This window comes from Pararge aegeria, chromosome 4, assembly GCF_905163445.1.
Source record: "Pararge aegeria chromosome 4, ilParAegt1.1, whole genome shotgun sequence".
In the NCBI taxonomy this organism is placed as follows: Eukaryota; Metazoa; Arthropoda; class Insecta; order Lepidoptera; family Nymphalidae; genus Pararge; species Pararge aegeria.
Genome location: NC_053183.1, coordinates 8,222,597 through 8,241,862, shown reverse-complemented (window position 1 = coordinate 8,241,862; position 19,266 = coordinate 8,222,597). Strand labels below are relative to the sequence as shown.

At 38.2% G+C, this 19,266-nt stretch overlaps 1 protein-coding gene across 1 annotated transcript in view; it reads left to right on the top strand.

Moving 5' to 3' along the window:
* Positions 1-1,643: 1,643 nt before the first annotated feature.
* The window catches only part of LOC120637882 (gamma-aminobutyric acid type B receptor subunit 1), a 63,032-nt gene continuing 45,409 nt past the window's right edge, over positions 1,644-19,266 (top strand). Inside the window, exons 1-4 of the mRNA XM_039909929.1 lie at positions 1,644-2,249; positions 3,453-3,587; positions 4,174-4,344; positions 12,789-13,005. Coding sequence (XP_039765863.1) covers positions 1,644-2,249; positions 3,453-3,587; positions 4,174-4,344; positions 12,789-13,005 — 1,129 coding nt within the window. The remainder of the gene's footprint in view (positions 2,250-3,452; positions 3,588-4,173; positions 4,345-12,788; positions 13,006-19,266) is intronic.

Below are 19,266 nucleotides of genomic sequence, written 5' to 3'. Positions count from 1 at the left end.
GGACATAGAAATATAAATATATATACATATATATATATAGTTAATAATAAATAAGGACACCCTATGTTCAAAACAAATTAAAATATTTTAAAATAATTACCTTAACTAAATAAGCTATCTTTAGACACTTTTGATATATGTAACTCCGGCAATTTCTAAAATCTCACTGGAACTTTTCCCGGTAGCATTTCCCTTCAAAAGTCACAAGTTTCTTAAAGAAGTCAAGTTCATAAAGGATCTAGGTATTATAATAGATTCTGCACTAAGTTTTCGCGAACACGTAGAACACATAACCTCAAAGGCATCTAAGATATCAGGACTAGTTTTCAGACAAATTAAAATATTCAGAGACCCCAGTTTATCAATTATTGTCTTCAACAGTGTTGTTCGCAGTATTCTTGAATATTGTAGCAAGGTATGGAGCCCAGGGTATCAAGTGCATTCAGATAAAATGTAACGCATCGAAAGTAGATTCTTGTATCACTTTTCATACATGGATTAAATTGTAAGAAATTATACACATACGACTCGCGACTTGAGTGCTATAAAATGTTTTCACTGTAGGAGCGTAGAAAGATTACAGTTGTAATTATTAGCAAAATTAATGAAAGGCCTAATTGATGCGCCTGAGTTGCTTGAGCGTTTAAAATTCGTAGTTCCACGTAAAAGTAGCCGCCTCCAAAACCGTAAGAATTTTTGCTAGCCCAAAAACCAGAACTAATCTTGGCCAACATAGTCCTATGTATCGAATGCAATTTCTTGCAAATTGCTTTCGTGATAGTATAGATATACCTAGTGTAAAACATACCTAGTGTAAAGCTTAAGTTAAGAAAAAAGTTATTGCTTAAGTAATTTTATTTCCACAATATTTTGTTTTTTTTTGTTTTTCTTTTCTTAGTAATTTATATTTTTTTTTTATATTATTCTAAATTTGTTTTTTTAGCTGTTTGCAGCAGCCTTATGTACCCAACGGCTTTGCATGCTATGTTCGCATCGAGAAGGCACAATTGTATACACATGCCAAATAGTCCTATAGATTATATTAGAGTAAGCAGTTGACTGTTAGTTTTGCGAACTAAATAAAAATAAAAAAACAAAGCTTTAGGATGCAAGCCACATACAGAATAATTGCATAATTTCATGAAGAACAATGCAGCGGTTGCTCCGAGCATAAGAAAAATCATCGTCATTACAATCGTCTGCAACACAGGCCTCCTCTGTAGCAGAGGAAACCTACCACACCGCACCAACGCGGGTTTCTTGGCCTAACTATTGTCGCAAGTAAGTTATGATAACTGGGACCGACAGCTACCTGTTCTCCGAGGGGGTTGACTACGCCAATTTACTAACTCAAGGCTGGTACTGAAATTCTTTTAACTAAAAAAAAGCAATACAACAAACAATTTTTAGCCCCACCCGGGTTTCCTAAACAATTTTTAAATATTCTAACCTCTCCACCAATGATACAAACAAGTAAAGATGCCGATATACTTTTGCATTAATAACATTAATACTCGTACCTACTATAAGCTATAAATGGTGTAAGCTCCTATTTCAGCACTAAATCACCTGCGTATTTATGGATACATGGTGTACTTATCTTTGAGCTTTTGACGTTTTTGTTACAGGACAAAGGATGGAAAATGAGAAAGCTGGACAATGACAACATGTCCCCGCCGCGTGCGATGACCCTGCAGGGCGCCGGGGGTCGCGAGCCGCAGGCGGGGCCCGCCCGGCACCATGCGCCTCGAAACCCGCCCTCGACACCACGTTTTATGAAAAACATAACGCTTATTAGGCTATATCTACAATTTATGTGTGTTATCTCACATCTGCGCTACACTTCGATGCCGCGGGTGCGCGCGAACTTAAATTTTCCAAAGCGTCCTCTAGTGAAATTAAAAGTGTATCTATTCAAATTTCGAACTAGTGTATTGATAATTAAATCGTTGTTAGTGAATACTGTAGTGCAATTATTCGTTGTTGCCAAGTGTAGAGTGTGTGTGCGTGTGCGGAAGTGCAGCAGAGGTGCGTGCCTGCTGCTTATGTTGAGTGGGTTGTGTAAATACAGTGATGGGAAGCGTGATAATGACCTGCATATTGGTGGTATTTTTCCGATGGAGGGCGAGGGAGGCTGGCAAGGGGGGCAGGCGTGCAAGCCTGCCGCTGAGTTGGCTCTCGCCGATGTCAACGCGAGATCGGATCTTTTATCTGGCTTTAAGCTACTTCTACATAGCAACGATAGTAAGGTAATTGATGATTTTTTTTATGTTTCTTTATGTAGATTCAAAAAATGCAGAAGCTACGAGATTACTTTTAACCCTGCTTTTATACTAAAAAAAGCATTGAAATATTTTCTCATAAATTATATCCATTTTAGATTCAAGTTCTATTTAGAAATATCACTCATCAGCAATGATAATATACTTACACTTCTAGGATAAAAGTAAAATATCATTTACTTTCGTCCTAAATTATATTTATTCAGATATTGTTAAAATTTTACCAAATTTACGAGATTACTGGCACACCCAGTTTACTTACCAAAGGAACAATGTAATATTTTCTAATGAAGCAAATAAATTTCACATTGCAGTTCCATTTAAAACTGTCAAGTATGTAGTTTAGTACTTTAATTGTTTTATTCATCGATAGACTCAGGTGTTGCAATTACTTTCACCGAGGCGTCTATTTATTTACCTTCGAGTACAAATTACAGTTTTAATCAACATAATGTTCACCATTTTGTCGCCTACTCGAGTAATAAGCCCAATCAATTACGTCTTTCATTTAGATAATAGCTAGGGAACAGCTGGGACAGTAGAATGTTAGCTAAAAAGGGGTTTGACTGGAAGAGCATTACGTTATGGTGCCCAAATGGAGAGGTTTATTGAAATTAATGACTTTGAGATTACAAACTTATTATAAAAATTATTATATCAGGTATTTAATAAGCATTGGAGACATTCATTGAATATATGCCGTTTGGTCTACCTATATCTACGTGTCCAAATTAGAAATGAGGAGATCCGTAGAGAAACTAAAGTTACCGACATAGCTCGGCGAGTCGCGTAGCTGAAGTGGCAATGGGCGGGGCACGTAGCACGAAGAACCGATGGACGTTAGGGTTCCAAGGTGTTGGAGTGGCAAACCCACACCGGTAAACGCAGCATTGGTCGAACCCCAACCAGACAGACAGACAGACCACATCAAGCGAGTCGCGGGGAGCCGCTGGATACAAGTGGCCCAGAATCGTCGAGTTTGGAACGCCCTACAAAAGACCTATGTCCAGCAGTGGACGTCAATCGGTTGATTTGATGACAATGCTAATGGAGACATTCCAAATTCGTATATTTTAGTTTAACCAGTATTTTTGATCTGCTACCACTTTTAATTTTTAAATTTGTCTTATTATTAACTCAGTGAAATAAAATGATAAATATTTTGTACAGTGCGAACCTGGGCTTGGTGCGAGTGTCATGTACAACTTGTTGTACAACCCGCCGCAGAAGTTGCTGCTACTGGCTGGTTGTTCCACCGTGTGCACCACTGTTGCTGAGGCAGCGAAAATGTGGAATCTCATGGTTGTAAGTATCCACTGTCTATAAGCTACAGGCTATTTGATAAGAATAGTAGAATACTATTAAATTATCTGAAACATAGTATGAATCCCAAACGTAATCGAGTCTAATTATGGGCCTGATAAGAAGGCTTACTCGGAGACACGGATAGAGCTATGTCTGCAGATACGTGACAAAATAAAAAAGATGAATATCGCTCCGCTGGAATTCTAAAAAGTGAATAGATAGACGACATAAGTTTCGCCATTCTATACAAACCAAATTAATTTGTTTAATGCAGTTTCTATTTAAAACCAAATAAGTTTCTTGATCAACTGTTTACCCTAAGCATGAAAATTGCTGTTTCCTCGGTAGACCTTGTCGCACTGCTGAGTACGACCATTATCACTTTAGTAACAAGCTCTCGGCATGACGTGCTCTCCGATACAGGGGGCTGGCCGACACTTTATTAAGTCCTGGTACCTATTGAAAATTTATGACTTTTGAGAACTATACCTGAACATCCTACTGGAAATTCATGGCTAGAAGAAGATATTATTTTTGCTATCCAGAGAGAGCCTAGACATAATTAAAATGCGTTACTTCTTTGCAGTTATGTTACGGTGCATCTTCACCGGCACTGTCAGACCGAGCGAGATTCCCCACGCTCTTCCGCACCCATCCATCTGCAACAGTGCACAATCCTACGCGGATAAAGCTTATGCAGAAATTCGGATGGTCACGCATTGCGATATTACAACAAGCCGAAGAAGTCTTCATATCGGTAAGTTAACCTTTAACTTCATAACGGTACCATCACGAGTGTCATTATTAATGAAGTAATCGTGGAGGACCCAACTCTCACCCATCTTACCAATATGCTCCAATTAAATGGATACAATCATCATCATATCTACCTATGCACGTCCACTACTGGACGATATAAATGAGTTTGGATTTCATTGTGCCGATTGCATTTATTGGCTCCCTGCGACTCCTTTAATGTCACCCCCTTAGTGCGGGATTGCCAACGTGAATAAAACTAGGGTAGTATTATTTACAGGTGTTATTTATTTACCAGAACCGGTGAATGTTTAACATTATCTTCGAGGCACTTTCGAAGCATCAATGCCTAGTTTAATTTCTTGCCTAGTTTAGTGACTTGCGCCATCATTGCACAACCAATGCAATGCAATCGGCGTTTTCGCTCTTTTGTAATTAGACGATTAGGTAATAAATACCGAATTTTCAGAAACTATTTAATGCGTACCTACGAAAATTCTACATATTCTTCTTAAAGTATATATTCATAATATCATGTCTTCGACAACATTCCTGGCGCAACAGTGAGGGCTGTGAATTTAGGAAGGAGTTCCCGGGAACAAATCCCGGCCGGCGCAATTTCGGAATTTATATTTTCTTAATTTCTCTGGCCTGGTCTGGTTGGAAGCTTTGGCCGTGGCTAGTTACCAGCCTACCGGCGAAGATGTACCGCCAAGCGATTTAGTGTTCCGATGCGACGTTGCGTAAAAACCGATTAGGGGTATGACTATCATACTCCCTAACAGGTTAGTCCACTACCATCTGCAGGGTTAACTTGTAGTGGAATAAAAAAAAAATTACAGTTTAGGGTTGTAATATTAAATTGGTGCAGGATGGTAAATCCCTCAAGAATCCACCTTTAGACAACCTGCGACCTTCTGTATTTATCTACCTTTCAATTTTCCGTGTAGTAATAAAGAAAAGTAATCTGTGTTTTTGTTCAAATAAATTCTGGTAGAAACCTTACCGCGCGTTAATTTAGCAAAAACAAAGTTAGTTACTGGATAAGTTTTTGTGTTTACTTTTGTACGAAGTCTTTCTACTTGTACTTTTGACATTCAGACGTATAAATGGAACAGAGTAAGGTTATGTTTGAGCTAAAGAACCTGTATGTTATTGTTTTTGAAACGTATTTGTATATCGTTTTCTATTTCCATTTACTAGATCCTGGAAATTAGAACTGCCTACAAATAAATTACCTATGTCGAACAGTGGGCGTGAATAATGTTAAAATAATGATGATTATAAAGATAATTCCATTGATTTTCAGTCCGTGAATAAATGAGGAAAATGTGATGTAAATAAATACAGTAGGTACTAGGTCTCTGATAAGAAAGAAGGAGTAAGAGCGTATCCGTCCAAGCTGCTCTAAAAGACTTATGACTTTACATGCTCACAGCGATGGACAAATCCAGTTTTCCTGATATTTTAATATCGATACTCACGAAAAGTTAACGAGGTGTGCAAATACAAAAATTTGATGCGCCATGCTCGCTTCAAACTTATAAGCCACCACAGTTATATGCATAAGTGGTGACCTAATTCTGTTAAATAAAGTCAGCGCCTAAATTGTTAATGCAAAGTCACACGAATTGTAAATATTTCATTACTTTTTGACCCCAGCGAAAATGAGGACCGTAGACCGTAGTTTGTAGGTTTCACTGGACTATGCGTTTCTTTGTAGCATTTTTTTTTATTAGCTCCGCTTTGTCATTCTATGTTTTGCCATTTTTTCTTTGATCAGACTCCTACTTTATAAAACTACTCTCTATAATTTGCTACTACGTTTTGCCGTTTATTCTTTAGTTGTGATGCAGTCGGATTCAATGAAAATACTTTTTTTGTGAAAGTTAGTTATAACCGGGACCGACTTTATTTTTCTTTTTTTTAATAGTTATAAATAACAGATCAAGCATGTGGCACTCCTGTAAACAGAGCAACTCTTCGCAGGGCATACAAGGAAAACGTCCTGCAACGTACCGCCCAATGTCCATCAACTTGAGGCGTAGGTACTAAGCCTCATGTGCCTATAGTTAAACCCTTCCGGAACACAGTATTGCAACACTAAAATACCGCTTAGCTGCAAAAATAGTGGTAATAGTTCCCCGGACGTTTACCCGGACTTGGAGTCTTAACGTGACGTCAGAGACCCCAGGGCTGTCACCGCCAATATCCTAGCTCCAAGCTGGTCTCAAATTATTTAAGCGCTAAACCCAATAGGTACCTATAAATTTTTTTGAGACAACCGGTTGGCACAATGTGTAGCGACTCTACTTTCTGCGTCCAAAGCCGTGGGTTCGATTTCCACAACTGAAAAATGTTTGTGTGATGAATATGAATGTTTTGTAATGTCTTGGTTTATCTGTATAAGTATTTGTGTTGTTATATTAAATAAAAATATTCATCAGCTGTCTTAGTACTCATAATACAAGCTACGCTTAATTTGGGGCGAGATGGCGATGTGTGTATTGTTGTAGTATATCTTATTTATTAATTTTTTAGCCCGAATCTTAATTTGAACCGGGAACATAAAGACTTTGAAGTTAAACATGCAAACCACAAAACCAACGAGGCACAGAATACGGGTCTCCTCCCACAATGATAAAGGGTTAAGGCCGTACTCCACGACGCTGGAAAGGCACAATCGCTACTTATAAATTGTGCATTGTAAAGAAAATAAAAATTGAAGAAATTATAGATTGCAACGTGCAAATGTAGATTGTCATGGTTTTAGTATAGCAAATAGAAGCCTATATTCTATACAGAATTTAAAAACGTGAATTGTTCAAGAGAGTTCACTGTTATTAAAATATATAATCATCATCATCATCATCATCAACCCTTTACCTACCACGGTTCAACTCTCAATATGAGAAGGGTTTAGGCCGTAGACGCTGTCCAAGTGTAGTGGTTCACAAGCCCTTGAAAAGGAGATTTCTCAGCCATGCAAACCGGCTCACGAACTTTCCTTCAATGATATTTAATTGCTTAAATTAAAAACGCACATAACTCCAAAAAGCTAGATGTGCGTGCCGGAGATCCACACCCAAGGAAAGCCCAAACGTTATTCAACAGGCTATCACGGCTTTTAAAGATTAGAGACACTTAATTTTGTTTTAGTGCAACTTAGTAAAAAAAAAATATTTTGTGTCACAGAACACCCGACGAAAGTGATTATTTTTACTAATTGTTTTGAAAATCTTAGTTAATATTAGACTAACCTTCCTAAAAAGCAGTCACTAAATGGATATTTTATGTAAAAATATTCTTCTTCAATATCTTTAGGAAGATATTTTTCCAGTGAGTCTACAATCAAAATTCAAATTCAAATTATTTTATGTGCATAAAACATTGTAGGTATACATGTTTAGTCATAATATATGACATGCCATCTTAATTTAAACAAATTCATTTATATAATAACTTAAAAACATCAAAATAAACAAAATCAAAATAATCAAAATATGTCGGCTGAATATAACAAAAATGTCATTAATTTTACTGTATGGAATAATAAATTTATAATCATGGAATGTCAATTAAAAAATAACATTTAAATTAAATTAGTACCTAAATAAATTGTATTTTATTATCCAAGAACTCTCTTACCGAGTAATTGCATTTATCAACCAACCAGTCACGTAATTTTGCCTTGAATTTCAAAAATGGCAAATCTTTAATAGCAAAAACCATGATAAATTCTATTTATAAAGTTCTCTTGCTATTTATAAAACTTACTTTCCACACTGGCACGGGTTAAAATCTCTTTATCGTTGAGTGCTTGCAGGTACTCTTTTACAGGATTGGAAGAGCACATACATGGTAAGCGCTCAAGTTGAATCGAGTCTGAGTTTTTGCACTAAGCTCTATTTAATTAGGTCACAGCAGTTTTTCGCATCGCTTTTACCTTTAATACGCATCGAGAATGACGTATAAAAACCGCGATTCAATCTATACTTCTATTAAAAAAGACGTTTTTGTTTGTACCTTACATGCCCAGCAACTAATGGATCTATGTTATCAACTTAAAAAAAAAAATAGGCTAAAACATTTTTAAATAAAAAAGGTCCCTTAGAAAATTGTAATAATGTAACTTAAAGCTGCTGATAATATATAAAAACTATGTATGATCAATAGTTTTCTAAGAAAAGCCCCTGGAAAATTCCCCGGTTCCCGCGAGATTTGCAAAAAACTATCGCAGACGAAGTCGCGGGCAACAGCTAGTTATATTTATAAATTTTCTTACAATATATGAAACTCTTACTTACCACACTGATTACTGACACAGGATAAATTCTCTACAAAACCGAACCGAAAACTAAAACCGATCTCACTGACACGAGTTAAAGTCTCTCACACGTTTATTGCCTGACCTTATACAGGGTTGGTAAAGTACTCGCTCAAGTAGAACTAAGTCCAAGCTTTTAACGCTGGCCTCAATTCGATTAGGATGCTGCTATATTTCGCTAAGTGGCAATAATAACTTTAATACGCATCAAAAGTCACCTTAATATTGGATAGAAGCTGGCTTAATTTTGCGGAATTCCATGATATACAACGAAACAAAAAGCCTAATTTTCTATTTTCCGTGAAAGCTGGAGCATCTGTACGGTATACTTTTTAATTTCTTCATGTAAGTCAATTATCATTTATTATTTAGCAAGTATTCATTGTAAAGTGAAAGTCTCGTGTGGCTCCTTTGGTGTTCCAGCGAAATGATCCAGCGAAGCATACAGAGCATTGCAGAATATCTTTTTGGTGTGGAGTCTAAAGATTGAAGAAATAATAAACAACACCGCACAGATTCTCCTTTTAGCAAAGTATAGCAAATTAAGCTCAATGTTCATTGTAAGGGAAATTTGTAAAACCCGTGAAAAATTAAATTTTTAAAATTTTCTTTTAATATATTATTATAACACTCTTACTTTCTACACAGACACATGAGTTGTTATCTTTTCAATGTTGAGTGCGTGCAGGAAACTGTGTACAGGATTAGTAGAGCATACACCCGGTACTCGGTGAAGTTTGAGTCCGAGCTTTACGCTGGCCTTAATTTAATGAGGGTACTGCCATATTTTGCATAAGTGGCAATGAAAGCTTTAATAAGCATCAAGAATCGCTTATAACAACCGTGATTCAATGTATAATAATAAAAATAATAGTATAAAAAGGGAAGATTTTCTGTTTTGTTTGTTTTACCCATCAAAAGCTCAACTATCAAGGAAAAACCTAGTCTTTTATTTTTTTGAAAGAAATTAGAGATCCCTAAGAAAATTGCAATAAAGTAAAATAAAGTAGCAAAACGTGCGCTAAGAAAACTATTCATGATAGTTAACAGTTATGTAGCTAATGCTTGAATGTTTGAATGTATGAAAATGTTGTAGCAATAACTCCGCCTTTTGTAAACCATTTTTTTCTAGTGTGCAATAAAGTGTTCAAAAAAATCTGTACTTTCCACACTAACACAGTTCAAAATCTCTTTGCCTCCAGGAAAACTATGTTCAGATTTAGTTCTCAATTAAGTTGAATTGAGTCTTGGCAGTTTCGCTAGCATTATTGCTAATAACACGTTGTTACTTTTCACATAATTCATTTTACTTAAAATATTTCATACTTAATGTTTTTTAAGTATATTCAAATTTATATATTGGAAAGAAGCAGACGTTACTTTGCGGAAATCTAAATATATTATGAAAATTAATCTTAATTTGCTATAGTCCGCGAAAAGCATTTATAATTTCTCCAATCCTTATACTCAACACCAAACAGATCCTCGGCTACGTACCCTCTACGCACGTTTCGCTCCGAAACCGGGGCGGGGCATCCTCAGGAGATGTTGACAAATTAAGCTTAATTTTCATAATATATCAAATTTATATATGAGCTTTAAACGCTTTTTTTTACAAAAGTCGCCTTTCCGACTACGTTAGTCAATTAAGCATGATAATATCAATAAAATACGCATCAAAAGTTACAAAAACCGTGATAAATTATACTTACGAAGTTCTCTTGCAATCTCTTGCATGCGGTGTTTACTTACAAGTAGCTAAATATTTTGTCTTCATACTCCATAACCTAGTTTAAATTGTTCTTTGAAATGCTGATAGTAAAAAAAAAAAAATTAAACTCTTACTTTCCTTACCCACTGAGTACTGACACGGGCTAAAATCCTTTTTACGCTGAGTGCTTGAAGAAAAACTTTTCACGAGATTAGTTGAGCACACACATTGCACTCGCTAGAGTTTAATTATTGACTCCAAGCTTTACGCTGGTTTCAATTTAATTAGTAAGCTGCTATATTTCGTTCAAGTATTTTTTCCTAAAATATTTTTTTTTTCAAAACTTGTACCATAATAGAATTCAATGATTTATCAAAAATAAAATTGGTTTTCGTTTGATAAGCGTCTGTCTGGCCACGAATTTCCACAAGATAATATTATATTTGCGTGCTTACGTTAATGGCTGCAGTCAGCATTAAATATTAAAATAGGTACACATAAAACTTTATTACTAAAACCGTGATAAATGATATTTATAAAGTTCTCTTACAATCCATTAAACTCTTATCTACTTGGCTTACCTACTGACACAAGCTAAAATCCTTTCTACGGTGAGTGCCAGAAAGGCGACTTTTAACGGGGTTGGCTGAACGCACACAGAGTACTCGATTGAGTCTAATTGAGTTCAAGGTTTACGCTGGCGTCAATGTAATTAGTGTGCTGTTATTTTCCGCTTATGTCACCTACAATACTTTATACGTTACCTTGTTTGCAAATCTTGTATCATATTCAAATATGAATTGATGATTGATCAAAATAAATTTGCATTTGTTTGGGACATCGCATGTCCATACACGGAAGTCCATGAAACTGAACATGATAATAATGCTTTAAAGAGCTGCATTTACAATTTGTGAAAAAAAAAACTAAAATTTCTATTAAATTTATATTCAATAGGTTCAAAAATAAGTTTGCCTTAAAAATTTGCAGGTTTGATACCTGCAAATTTTTAAGGCAATATTTTCTGAAATTGTGTGGACAAATTATTTTTGCAAAGGTGAGGAAAAAGAACATTTTTATTATCCTACAAATTCTCAGTAAAAGCTCTCATATCTCAATAATTTTATTAAAATGTTTGCAATGTATATCTTTAATCAAATCTTCCTATCCGTATCTCTCAAGGTTCCAGCCATATAACGCGCGTTTCAAATAAACCTTTATAAAAAATAATTAATTTCTACCCCTGCCTGTCATGAATGTAAATCTTTTCATACGCTTATACGAGTATGCAGTGAAACATTTCATAAGGTACGGGTACCGCATACTCGTTCAAGATGAATTGAGCTCGAGTCTCTGGCGGTAGCCTCAATGTAATTAGAGCGCTGGCTGCCGAGTTTCTGCTCAAGTGATGTTTAGACGTGTCATTTCTATCGTGTCAATGCCCAAATGCTTGTACGTATAAGCTTAGATACACCGTTGGTAGGGTGAAAGACAAAGCTAAAGTTGTATTATTTAATTATTTAAATTAAATAATACAAGTTTAGGATTAGGATTATATCCTACAGTTACCACCTTTCCCTTCCGTACTCCATTGTAGCGTGTAACCTTGCAGGTTAAACATGTGCTTGGTTGCCAGTCTTTTAATTGCCAAGATTCATGTTCACTATGCTCTTAAGTTTTCCCTTATGTTGGAAGTAAGCGGACTAAAATATTATTTATTATGCCCTTGTGCAATACTCATTGTAATATTATAAATGCAACAGTGTTTCTTTTTTTTATTAGTTTGTTTTTAGCTATACTTATTCGGTTCAACAAAATATGTAAATCTTGATGAAACTGAATGAATGAATGAATGAATACACTTTTATTGTACACCAAAGAAACAAAAAGTAGTTACAAAGATATAAATACAATCAAGAGAGTACAATTTGGTGGCCTTATCGCTACATAGCGATTTCTTCCAAGCACCCAATGGCGTAAAAGGAAAAAACGTCACATAAACTGGTAACATATTAATTACTAAAAATTAAATATCTACTTGTCGTGAATTCAAATCCCTTCATACGCTTTTACAAGTGTGCAATGAACCTCAATATAATTAGTTCGCTGGTTTTAGTACTATTGCCTCTACTCAAGTACTATTGCTTCGTGTCATTTCTATCGCGTTCATTGCAAATGACCTGCTAGGTATTTACGGTGAGACATGTGAGAGTCTAAGCAGATAACTTTACAGTAATTGTTTATTGCCAGGTTTAAGTGAAGTAAAACTACTTTTTTTGCCCTTGTGCATAAATGTGTTTATTCGATAATCTAAATCTGATGAAAAAAAAACTGGAATTTCTTTAATGCATGTAACACTTTCCCCTTACGAAAATATTTGATTTTCTAAAACTTATTCTCATTTCAGACCGTCGAAGACCTAGAAGCACACTGCAAGAAGGTAGGAATAGAAATAGTAACTCGGCAATCATTTTTGTCCGATCCAAATGATGCGGTGCGGAATCTTCGAAGACAAGACGCAAGGGTCATCGTCGGCCTCTTCTACGTAGTAGCAGCAAGAAGAGTCCTCTGCGAAGTCTATAAACACAAACTATATGGAAAATCGCACGTCTGGTTTTTTATTGGTAAGTTAGTAGTTTATAACTGTGAAGATATAGTAGTAGTTAAAATGTTAGGTAATTATAAGAATAAACGATGTGCCCTGCGGCGTCGCCCGTGTTAACGTACTGCTACATAGACAACACCTAGCTCAATAAATCAAATACTAGACGTATAGGTTTTTCAAAAGTACAGATAGTATTTCAACATATTTAAACACAAACTGCTAATGTGTAAGTAAATAATAGGTTCACTTGTTCTTGCTCTTGGATCTTTAATCACTTACTATTTAAAACCTTCAATCACGAAAACATTGACAATCGCGAATGACCGGCCCGCGAAGCTATTCCCTTTTTGACGTATTTAAAATAATTTTAATTTCCTATAACAAGTTACTGCAAATATTGGGCGCCATTACAGCAGCACTACATATTAGTCGATAGCTCAGGGTAAGCAACGTTTACCCAAGCCAGTAAATGGATGGGTGCCCATCTTTGAACATTTAAAAGATAATTTGATATCAATCAGTTTTAATACTAAAGGTTATAAACATTCTAGTTCCAAGGTTATAAACATTATTCTTCCAAGTATTTCTAACATTTTTTTATTTAGTCCTGGCACTGAAATTCTCATTAATGTGAATCGTTAAGTTTGAGGTTTGCTGCTATCCGCTGAGGAGTTCTGTCCTTTATTTCCAATCACAATTATCAGATCTACAAAAAATTTGGGCAAAACTAAACTTATAGTATATCCTATCTAGTAGAGAGAGAGAGTTATTTAAATCGGTTAACATTTGGCTTATGGTGTAAAATTGTCAAACACTTTTATCCCCTCTCCCAAAAAAACATAGCTGAAATTTGGGATAGGAAGTATCTATGTTCTCCCTCGTATGAACTATTGAAAATATGCCGTAGTTTTAGTTGATGTGCGGCCCAGATTCAGACAGACAGACAGCCACGAATGAAAAAAACAACAGTTTTGTGTACAGTATCGGTTAAAAAGTGTCCTCCAAAAAAAATCCGCTTCAGATTTATTATAAGTATGGATAAGGTGTTGGTAAATTATATATATAAAACACAATATTTACCATCATCAGGTTAAACTACATATCATTAGGTTAAACTACAGTGTATTAACTATTTAAATATTCCATTTTTATAACTGTTCCTGATAGTCATGTTAAGATTTTAAAGACAGGCAAACATATCATTCTATAAGTATTATTTTTTTTCCTTTGCTAGGTACGATGAACTAAAAATCATAAAAAGTATTAATATCAAAGGATATGAATTATCACAGAAATCAAAGGTAACCGTGTGCATAATATCAAATACAAATATAATATTAAATGTTTAACTGCAAAGCTTCGCTTCAAGCTATGTAAGTGTAAAGATCGCAGAAGTGCCACAATGCGGTTAAACAATTCATAGTTCCAAATTATTCACGAGCACAGAGCTTTATGTTCCAACTTACAGATGTTGCCCTGCCTTTAATATATTTAACCTTTGACCCATGAATCATGTACGGGCTAAAATTTGTTATTATCTAAGAGCTGGTGAACAGTTTGTTGAGTAATTTACACGGTTAGAACTTTTAACATTAATAATATAATAAATAGATAAACGGTATTTGTTTTTCATTTAAAGTTTAAACAATTCTATCATCACTGTGAAACAAATAAACAAATAAGAATAGTAAAAATAGCTTGTCATAATTTTTCAGAATTAAACATTTGAAAATCCTATGCGCGGATACTCAAATTGAAAGATTTCTGAATTCTGTTCAAGCCTGTTTTGGAGGTTTTGGCTGCTGTTAAGACAAAGAAACGATTTAGCGTTCAAGTGCGATACGACATAGATGAATCATATACTGCCTCGCTAGAATAAACCGTCCTCAAACCCTTCTCTTGTACGATGAACATTAATATGTATTAATTTGCCGTATGCCGCGAAAAGCAGGAGAATCTGTACGGTGTAATTTAAAATTTCTTCAATTTTATATTCCACAGATCTTCAACTCTCTCCAGACACGTTTTGCTCCGACACGTGATTCAATTTACATGAATTGTTCATGTAAATTATGAATCATCTTTTTAGAAAAATGTTTTAAAGTAAAATTGTGGGCACACTGCCGCAAGACCTACAAAAAGCGCATTAGACGTAGAAAAAAAGTATTCTTCACCTCAAAATGGAGGCATCGGCCTCGCCACGTCAATACAGCTCTCTTTTGTGGCCGCCTCATTGAATCCTTCTATTTTCTTTTTGCTCTTATATTGCGTGATGTGCGCGCTCTTCTTTTTCTTTCTCCATCTCCCGACTCTTATGCTTTTTCTAAAACGTTAGGCATTTGAGCCTAAACACAAAAAGTTCATTTTTCGATGTTTAGCCACGTTAGTAGTTAACGAAAAAGATCTAGAGCATAATCAATCTACTCTTGCGCAGAAATAGAATAAATCGGTTGAAAATGTAGTAGACTTTGGAGATTCTAGAGTCTGGATCTCGGTTAAATCGTCGATGAAAAGCTATATTAAATGCTAATGCTGTAATCTATCGCACCTGTTAAAACAGTGAAAATAATAATTTAAAGTTTTTTTAATACATAGTCTCTCAGAGTACATCTCGTCAAGTTTTACGATGGTATACATAATAGGGAGGGAGGTGATACAACGCCTTCTGAGCGAAGTTGGGCTAAGTAAGCAATTTTTTTAAAGATGCTGAAATACATGTATGATGCCTTGGTTGATCTCGTTGAATTCACTTTCAATGAGTATTTTAATTAAGTGATCTTAATTTGGTCACGTATAGTACTAAAAAATTAAAGGAAATAATTATTTTATGGTTCACATATAATAATTGCAATAAAGAATATATTTATTCATTTACAAGACTGGTGATTTTCTTACCGGTTTCTTCTTAGTCGAGTCTACATTTCAAAAAGAAAATGAACTTTCAAAAGAGAACTTACACACAACTTACATGAAGTTTTTTCAACTTTCAATTTTGAATATTTGTTTTTTCGTTCACCCATAATGAAATAATGTAAATGGACACGGCTGATATGAGCTGAAACTTTGCTGGATCTTTTTTCTAAATCTCTTTCGTGTTTTTTTTTATGGTGACTAGTGATTTCAAAATGAAATCTCCAGCCGTTTGGATGCCATTCCTCCATAGTTCATACATTTCATTATAACGTCATTTCCGAAATTGAAAACTGGCGAACAATGTCTCTTTAACTTATTTTGTGTCTGAACTTAAAGATAAAAATCTCGATATATATTCACCTCTATTGAACATATTCAGAGGCACTAATGAGGTGGGAGGGGCTTAGATAGATTAGGTGGGGGTCAGAAAGGTATAAAAGGCGACACATTTGGCGAATTTTTCAGATTCCGACTCGCGCATCATTCCGACTCGCGCATCCGTTCATTCCGACTCGCGCATCCGTCCCGTACGGATGTCTGTCTCGCAACCGATTGCTCGAGGTGAAAGTGTCAGTGGAAATCAGTGTCCGTTTCTGCGTTGTGGTAGTGCAGTGTAGTTCTAGGGTCTAGGATTCCTGTAAGTACACGTGTTATTATTAGCGTAGTTTAACACCCTCGTCACCTAAAGGCGAGGCCCCATAGGGCCACACCCTTTTTTTAGGCACACACCTCCCTGCATGGCAGGGAGGTCAACCGCTACCCCGGGGGCCGCCATGGCCCTCGCCGACTCCGACCTTAATCTGGAGGCCCTCTTAAAGGACCTCCAGGAGAATAACGCGGGTTACCTAAACCGCTTTAGGACTGTTAGGCCTAGAGTGTTCACGGACAGCCCGCAATCCCCGGCTCCCGCAGAGCCGATAACTGAAGACCCGGTCGCTATCCCTGCGATAGCGATCGAAGAATCTACCTCCCCGGCATCATCCGAGACCGACGACGGCTTCACCGTCGTCGGTGCTAAAAAGCGGAAGCTTAAGGCTTCCAAATCCAAGGCGAACCCGCCAAAGAAAGTGGTAACGGACCGCCCGATTAAGACCCAGTCCCAAGCGCCCCGCGCAGCGCCTCGCGCAGCGTCCCAGGCTTCCCCTGCGGACGAAGACGAGCCCGAAGACTCCCCTATGGAGGAGCAACCCCAACCCAGGGATAGAATCCCACCTCTCTTCATCCGCGACAAGCTCGCATGGATGAAAATCATCCCGCTTCTTGAAGCGAACGGCATCGGCTTCACCGGTGCCCGATCCACCGCTATAGGCATTAGAGTACAGTGCCTATCCTCCGACGACCACCGTCGGCTAACTTCAATGCTCAGAGAGCATAATATAGGTTTTCATACCTACGCCCTAAGAGACGAACGCATTCTCCGCGTCGTCATTAAAGGATTACCGAAGGAGATTAGCTCCGAGGTAATAAAAGCCGACCTTTTGTCGCAAAATCTACCTGTCCTGGAGGTACATAGGATGTACAATACCAGGACGAAATATGTCTACGAGATGGTTCTCGTTTTATTAGAACTTTCCCCCGAAGGTAAAGAGATTTACAATCTCGAAAAAGTGTGCCACCTTTCAGGACTCACTATCGAGAAGCCCCATAACAGAGGCAAGGTCGGCCAGTGCCACCGATGCCAACTGTACGGCCATTCCGCAAGGAATTGTTTCGCCCGCCCTAGGTGCGTCAAGTGCCTGGGCGACCACGGCACCGCCGATTGCTCCCGACGGGACCCGACCGTCGACGAACCACCGAGCTGTGTACTCTGCTACACCCAAGGGCACCCCGCGAATTATCGCGGATGCCCAAAGGCGCCGCAGTTTACACGGCGCAGGGGTCCGCCGCCGGCTCGGAGACCCGCAGCACAGCCCGCCCAACGCTTCGTCCCAGCGCCGGTACCCGCTACCAGCGCATGGGCCAAGCCCCTTAACGGAGCGCCTAGCGCCTCCGCCCCCGCCCCCGCACCGGTGCCGGTAGCCCCTCAGGCCACCGCACCGGCAGCGGCCCACCCGGCCTCAGCGCCCTCGCCCATGCACCTATCTCCGGATATGGACCCCCTGGACTTCATCCAGTACCTCGTGTCTGCGGTTGACATGAACGAGGTAAAAGTATTCTTTGCAAAGGCAAAGGTCTCCCTCAACCAGGCTATGCGTGAGCACTCTAGCCTCCTAACAACCATCGGGACTATCCAAAAAGCAATCCGTTAATGGGTAGTACATATAAAGGTAGGGTAAAACCACACTCCCTGGCAGTCAGCTTCTTTAATGCAAACGGCATTATCGATCAAATGCATCAAATCCGTGAATTTATATGTGCACAACAAATCGATATCTTCCTAGTGCAAGAGACCTTCTTAAAACCTAGTAGAAGCGATCCCAAAGTTGGAAATTATAACTTAATTAGAAATGATCGGACCACCAACCGGTTGGGTGGTACCGCGATCTATTACAGAAGGGCTCTTCACTGCACTCCTCTCGATCCTCCACAGCTTACCAACATGGAAGCCTCCGTATGTCAGGTGGGTATGACCGGCCATCCGTCGATCATACTAGCATCCGTTTATCTCTCACCGAACAAAACCTTTTTAGAGAGTGACTTACTCGCTCTCCTATCCTTAGGTGACTCTGTCATTTTGGCTGGCGACTTCAACGCTAAGCACACCGACTGGTCCCGCTCCACTAACGCGCACGGACGACAACTTAACATACTTGTCAGACGACCCGACCTCAACTTTATCGTAGTTGCCCCAGACTCGCCGACTCGCTTCCCGATGTCGGATAGTTCGATCGACCGACCGGACATACTCGACATAGCGCTCCTCAAGAATATCACCCTTCAGGTGAACTCTGTGGAAGTGCTATCCGAGCTATATTCGGATCACAGACCTGTCAAACTACAGCTAGGCCCCGTAGGCCCCGCGATCCTCCCGACCCGTAAAGTCATCGACTTCAAGAAGCTCTCCGGGCTACTCGAAGCGAAGGACTCTGTGCACCTCTCTAAAATTCCTGACGTCGTAGAGACATTAGAGCAAGCCCAGGCAGCCTCACTGCACCTGACCAACCACGTTTGTGACGCTACGAGCGAATGCTCCCGCGAGATGCCGTGCGGATTTTACCGCATGGTACTCACGGAGGACGCGCGAGAGCTAATCACAAACAAGAATAGGGCCCATAGGGAGCATGACAAATATCCGACACGACAGAATCGGTTAGAACTCTGGAGAGCCCAGAGGAAGGTAGTGTCTATCATTACCGCACTCCGACACGGACAATGGGACAGGTTCTTGGGGGAGCTCTCGCCATCGCGTAGTGCGTTCTACAAACTG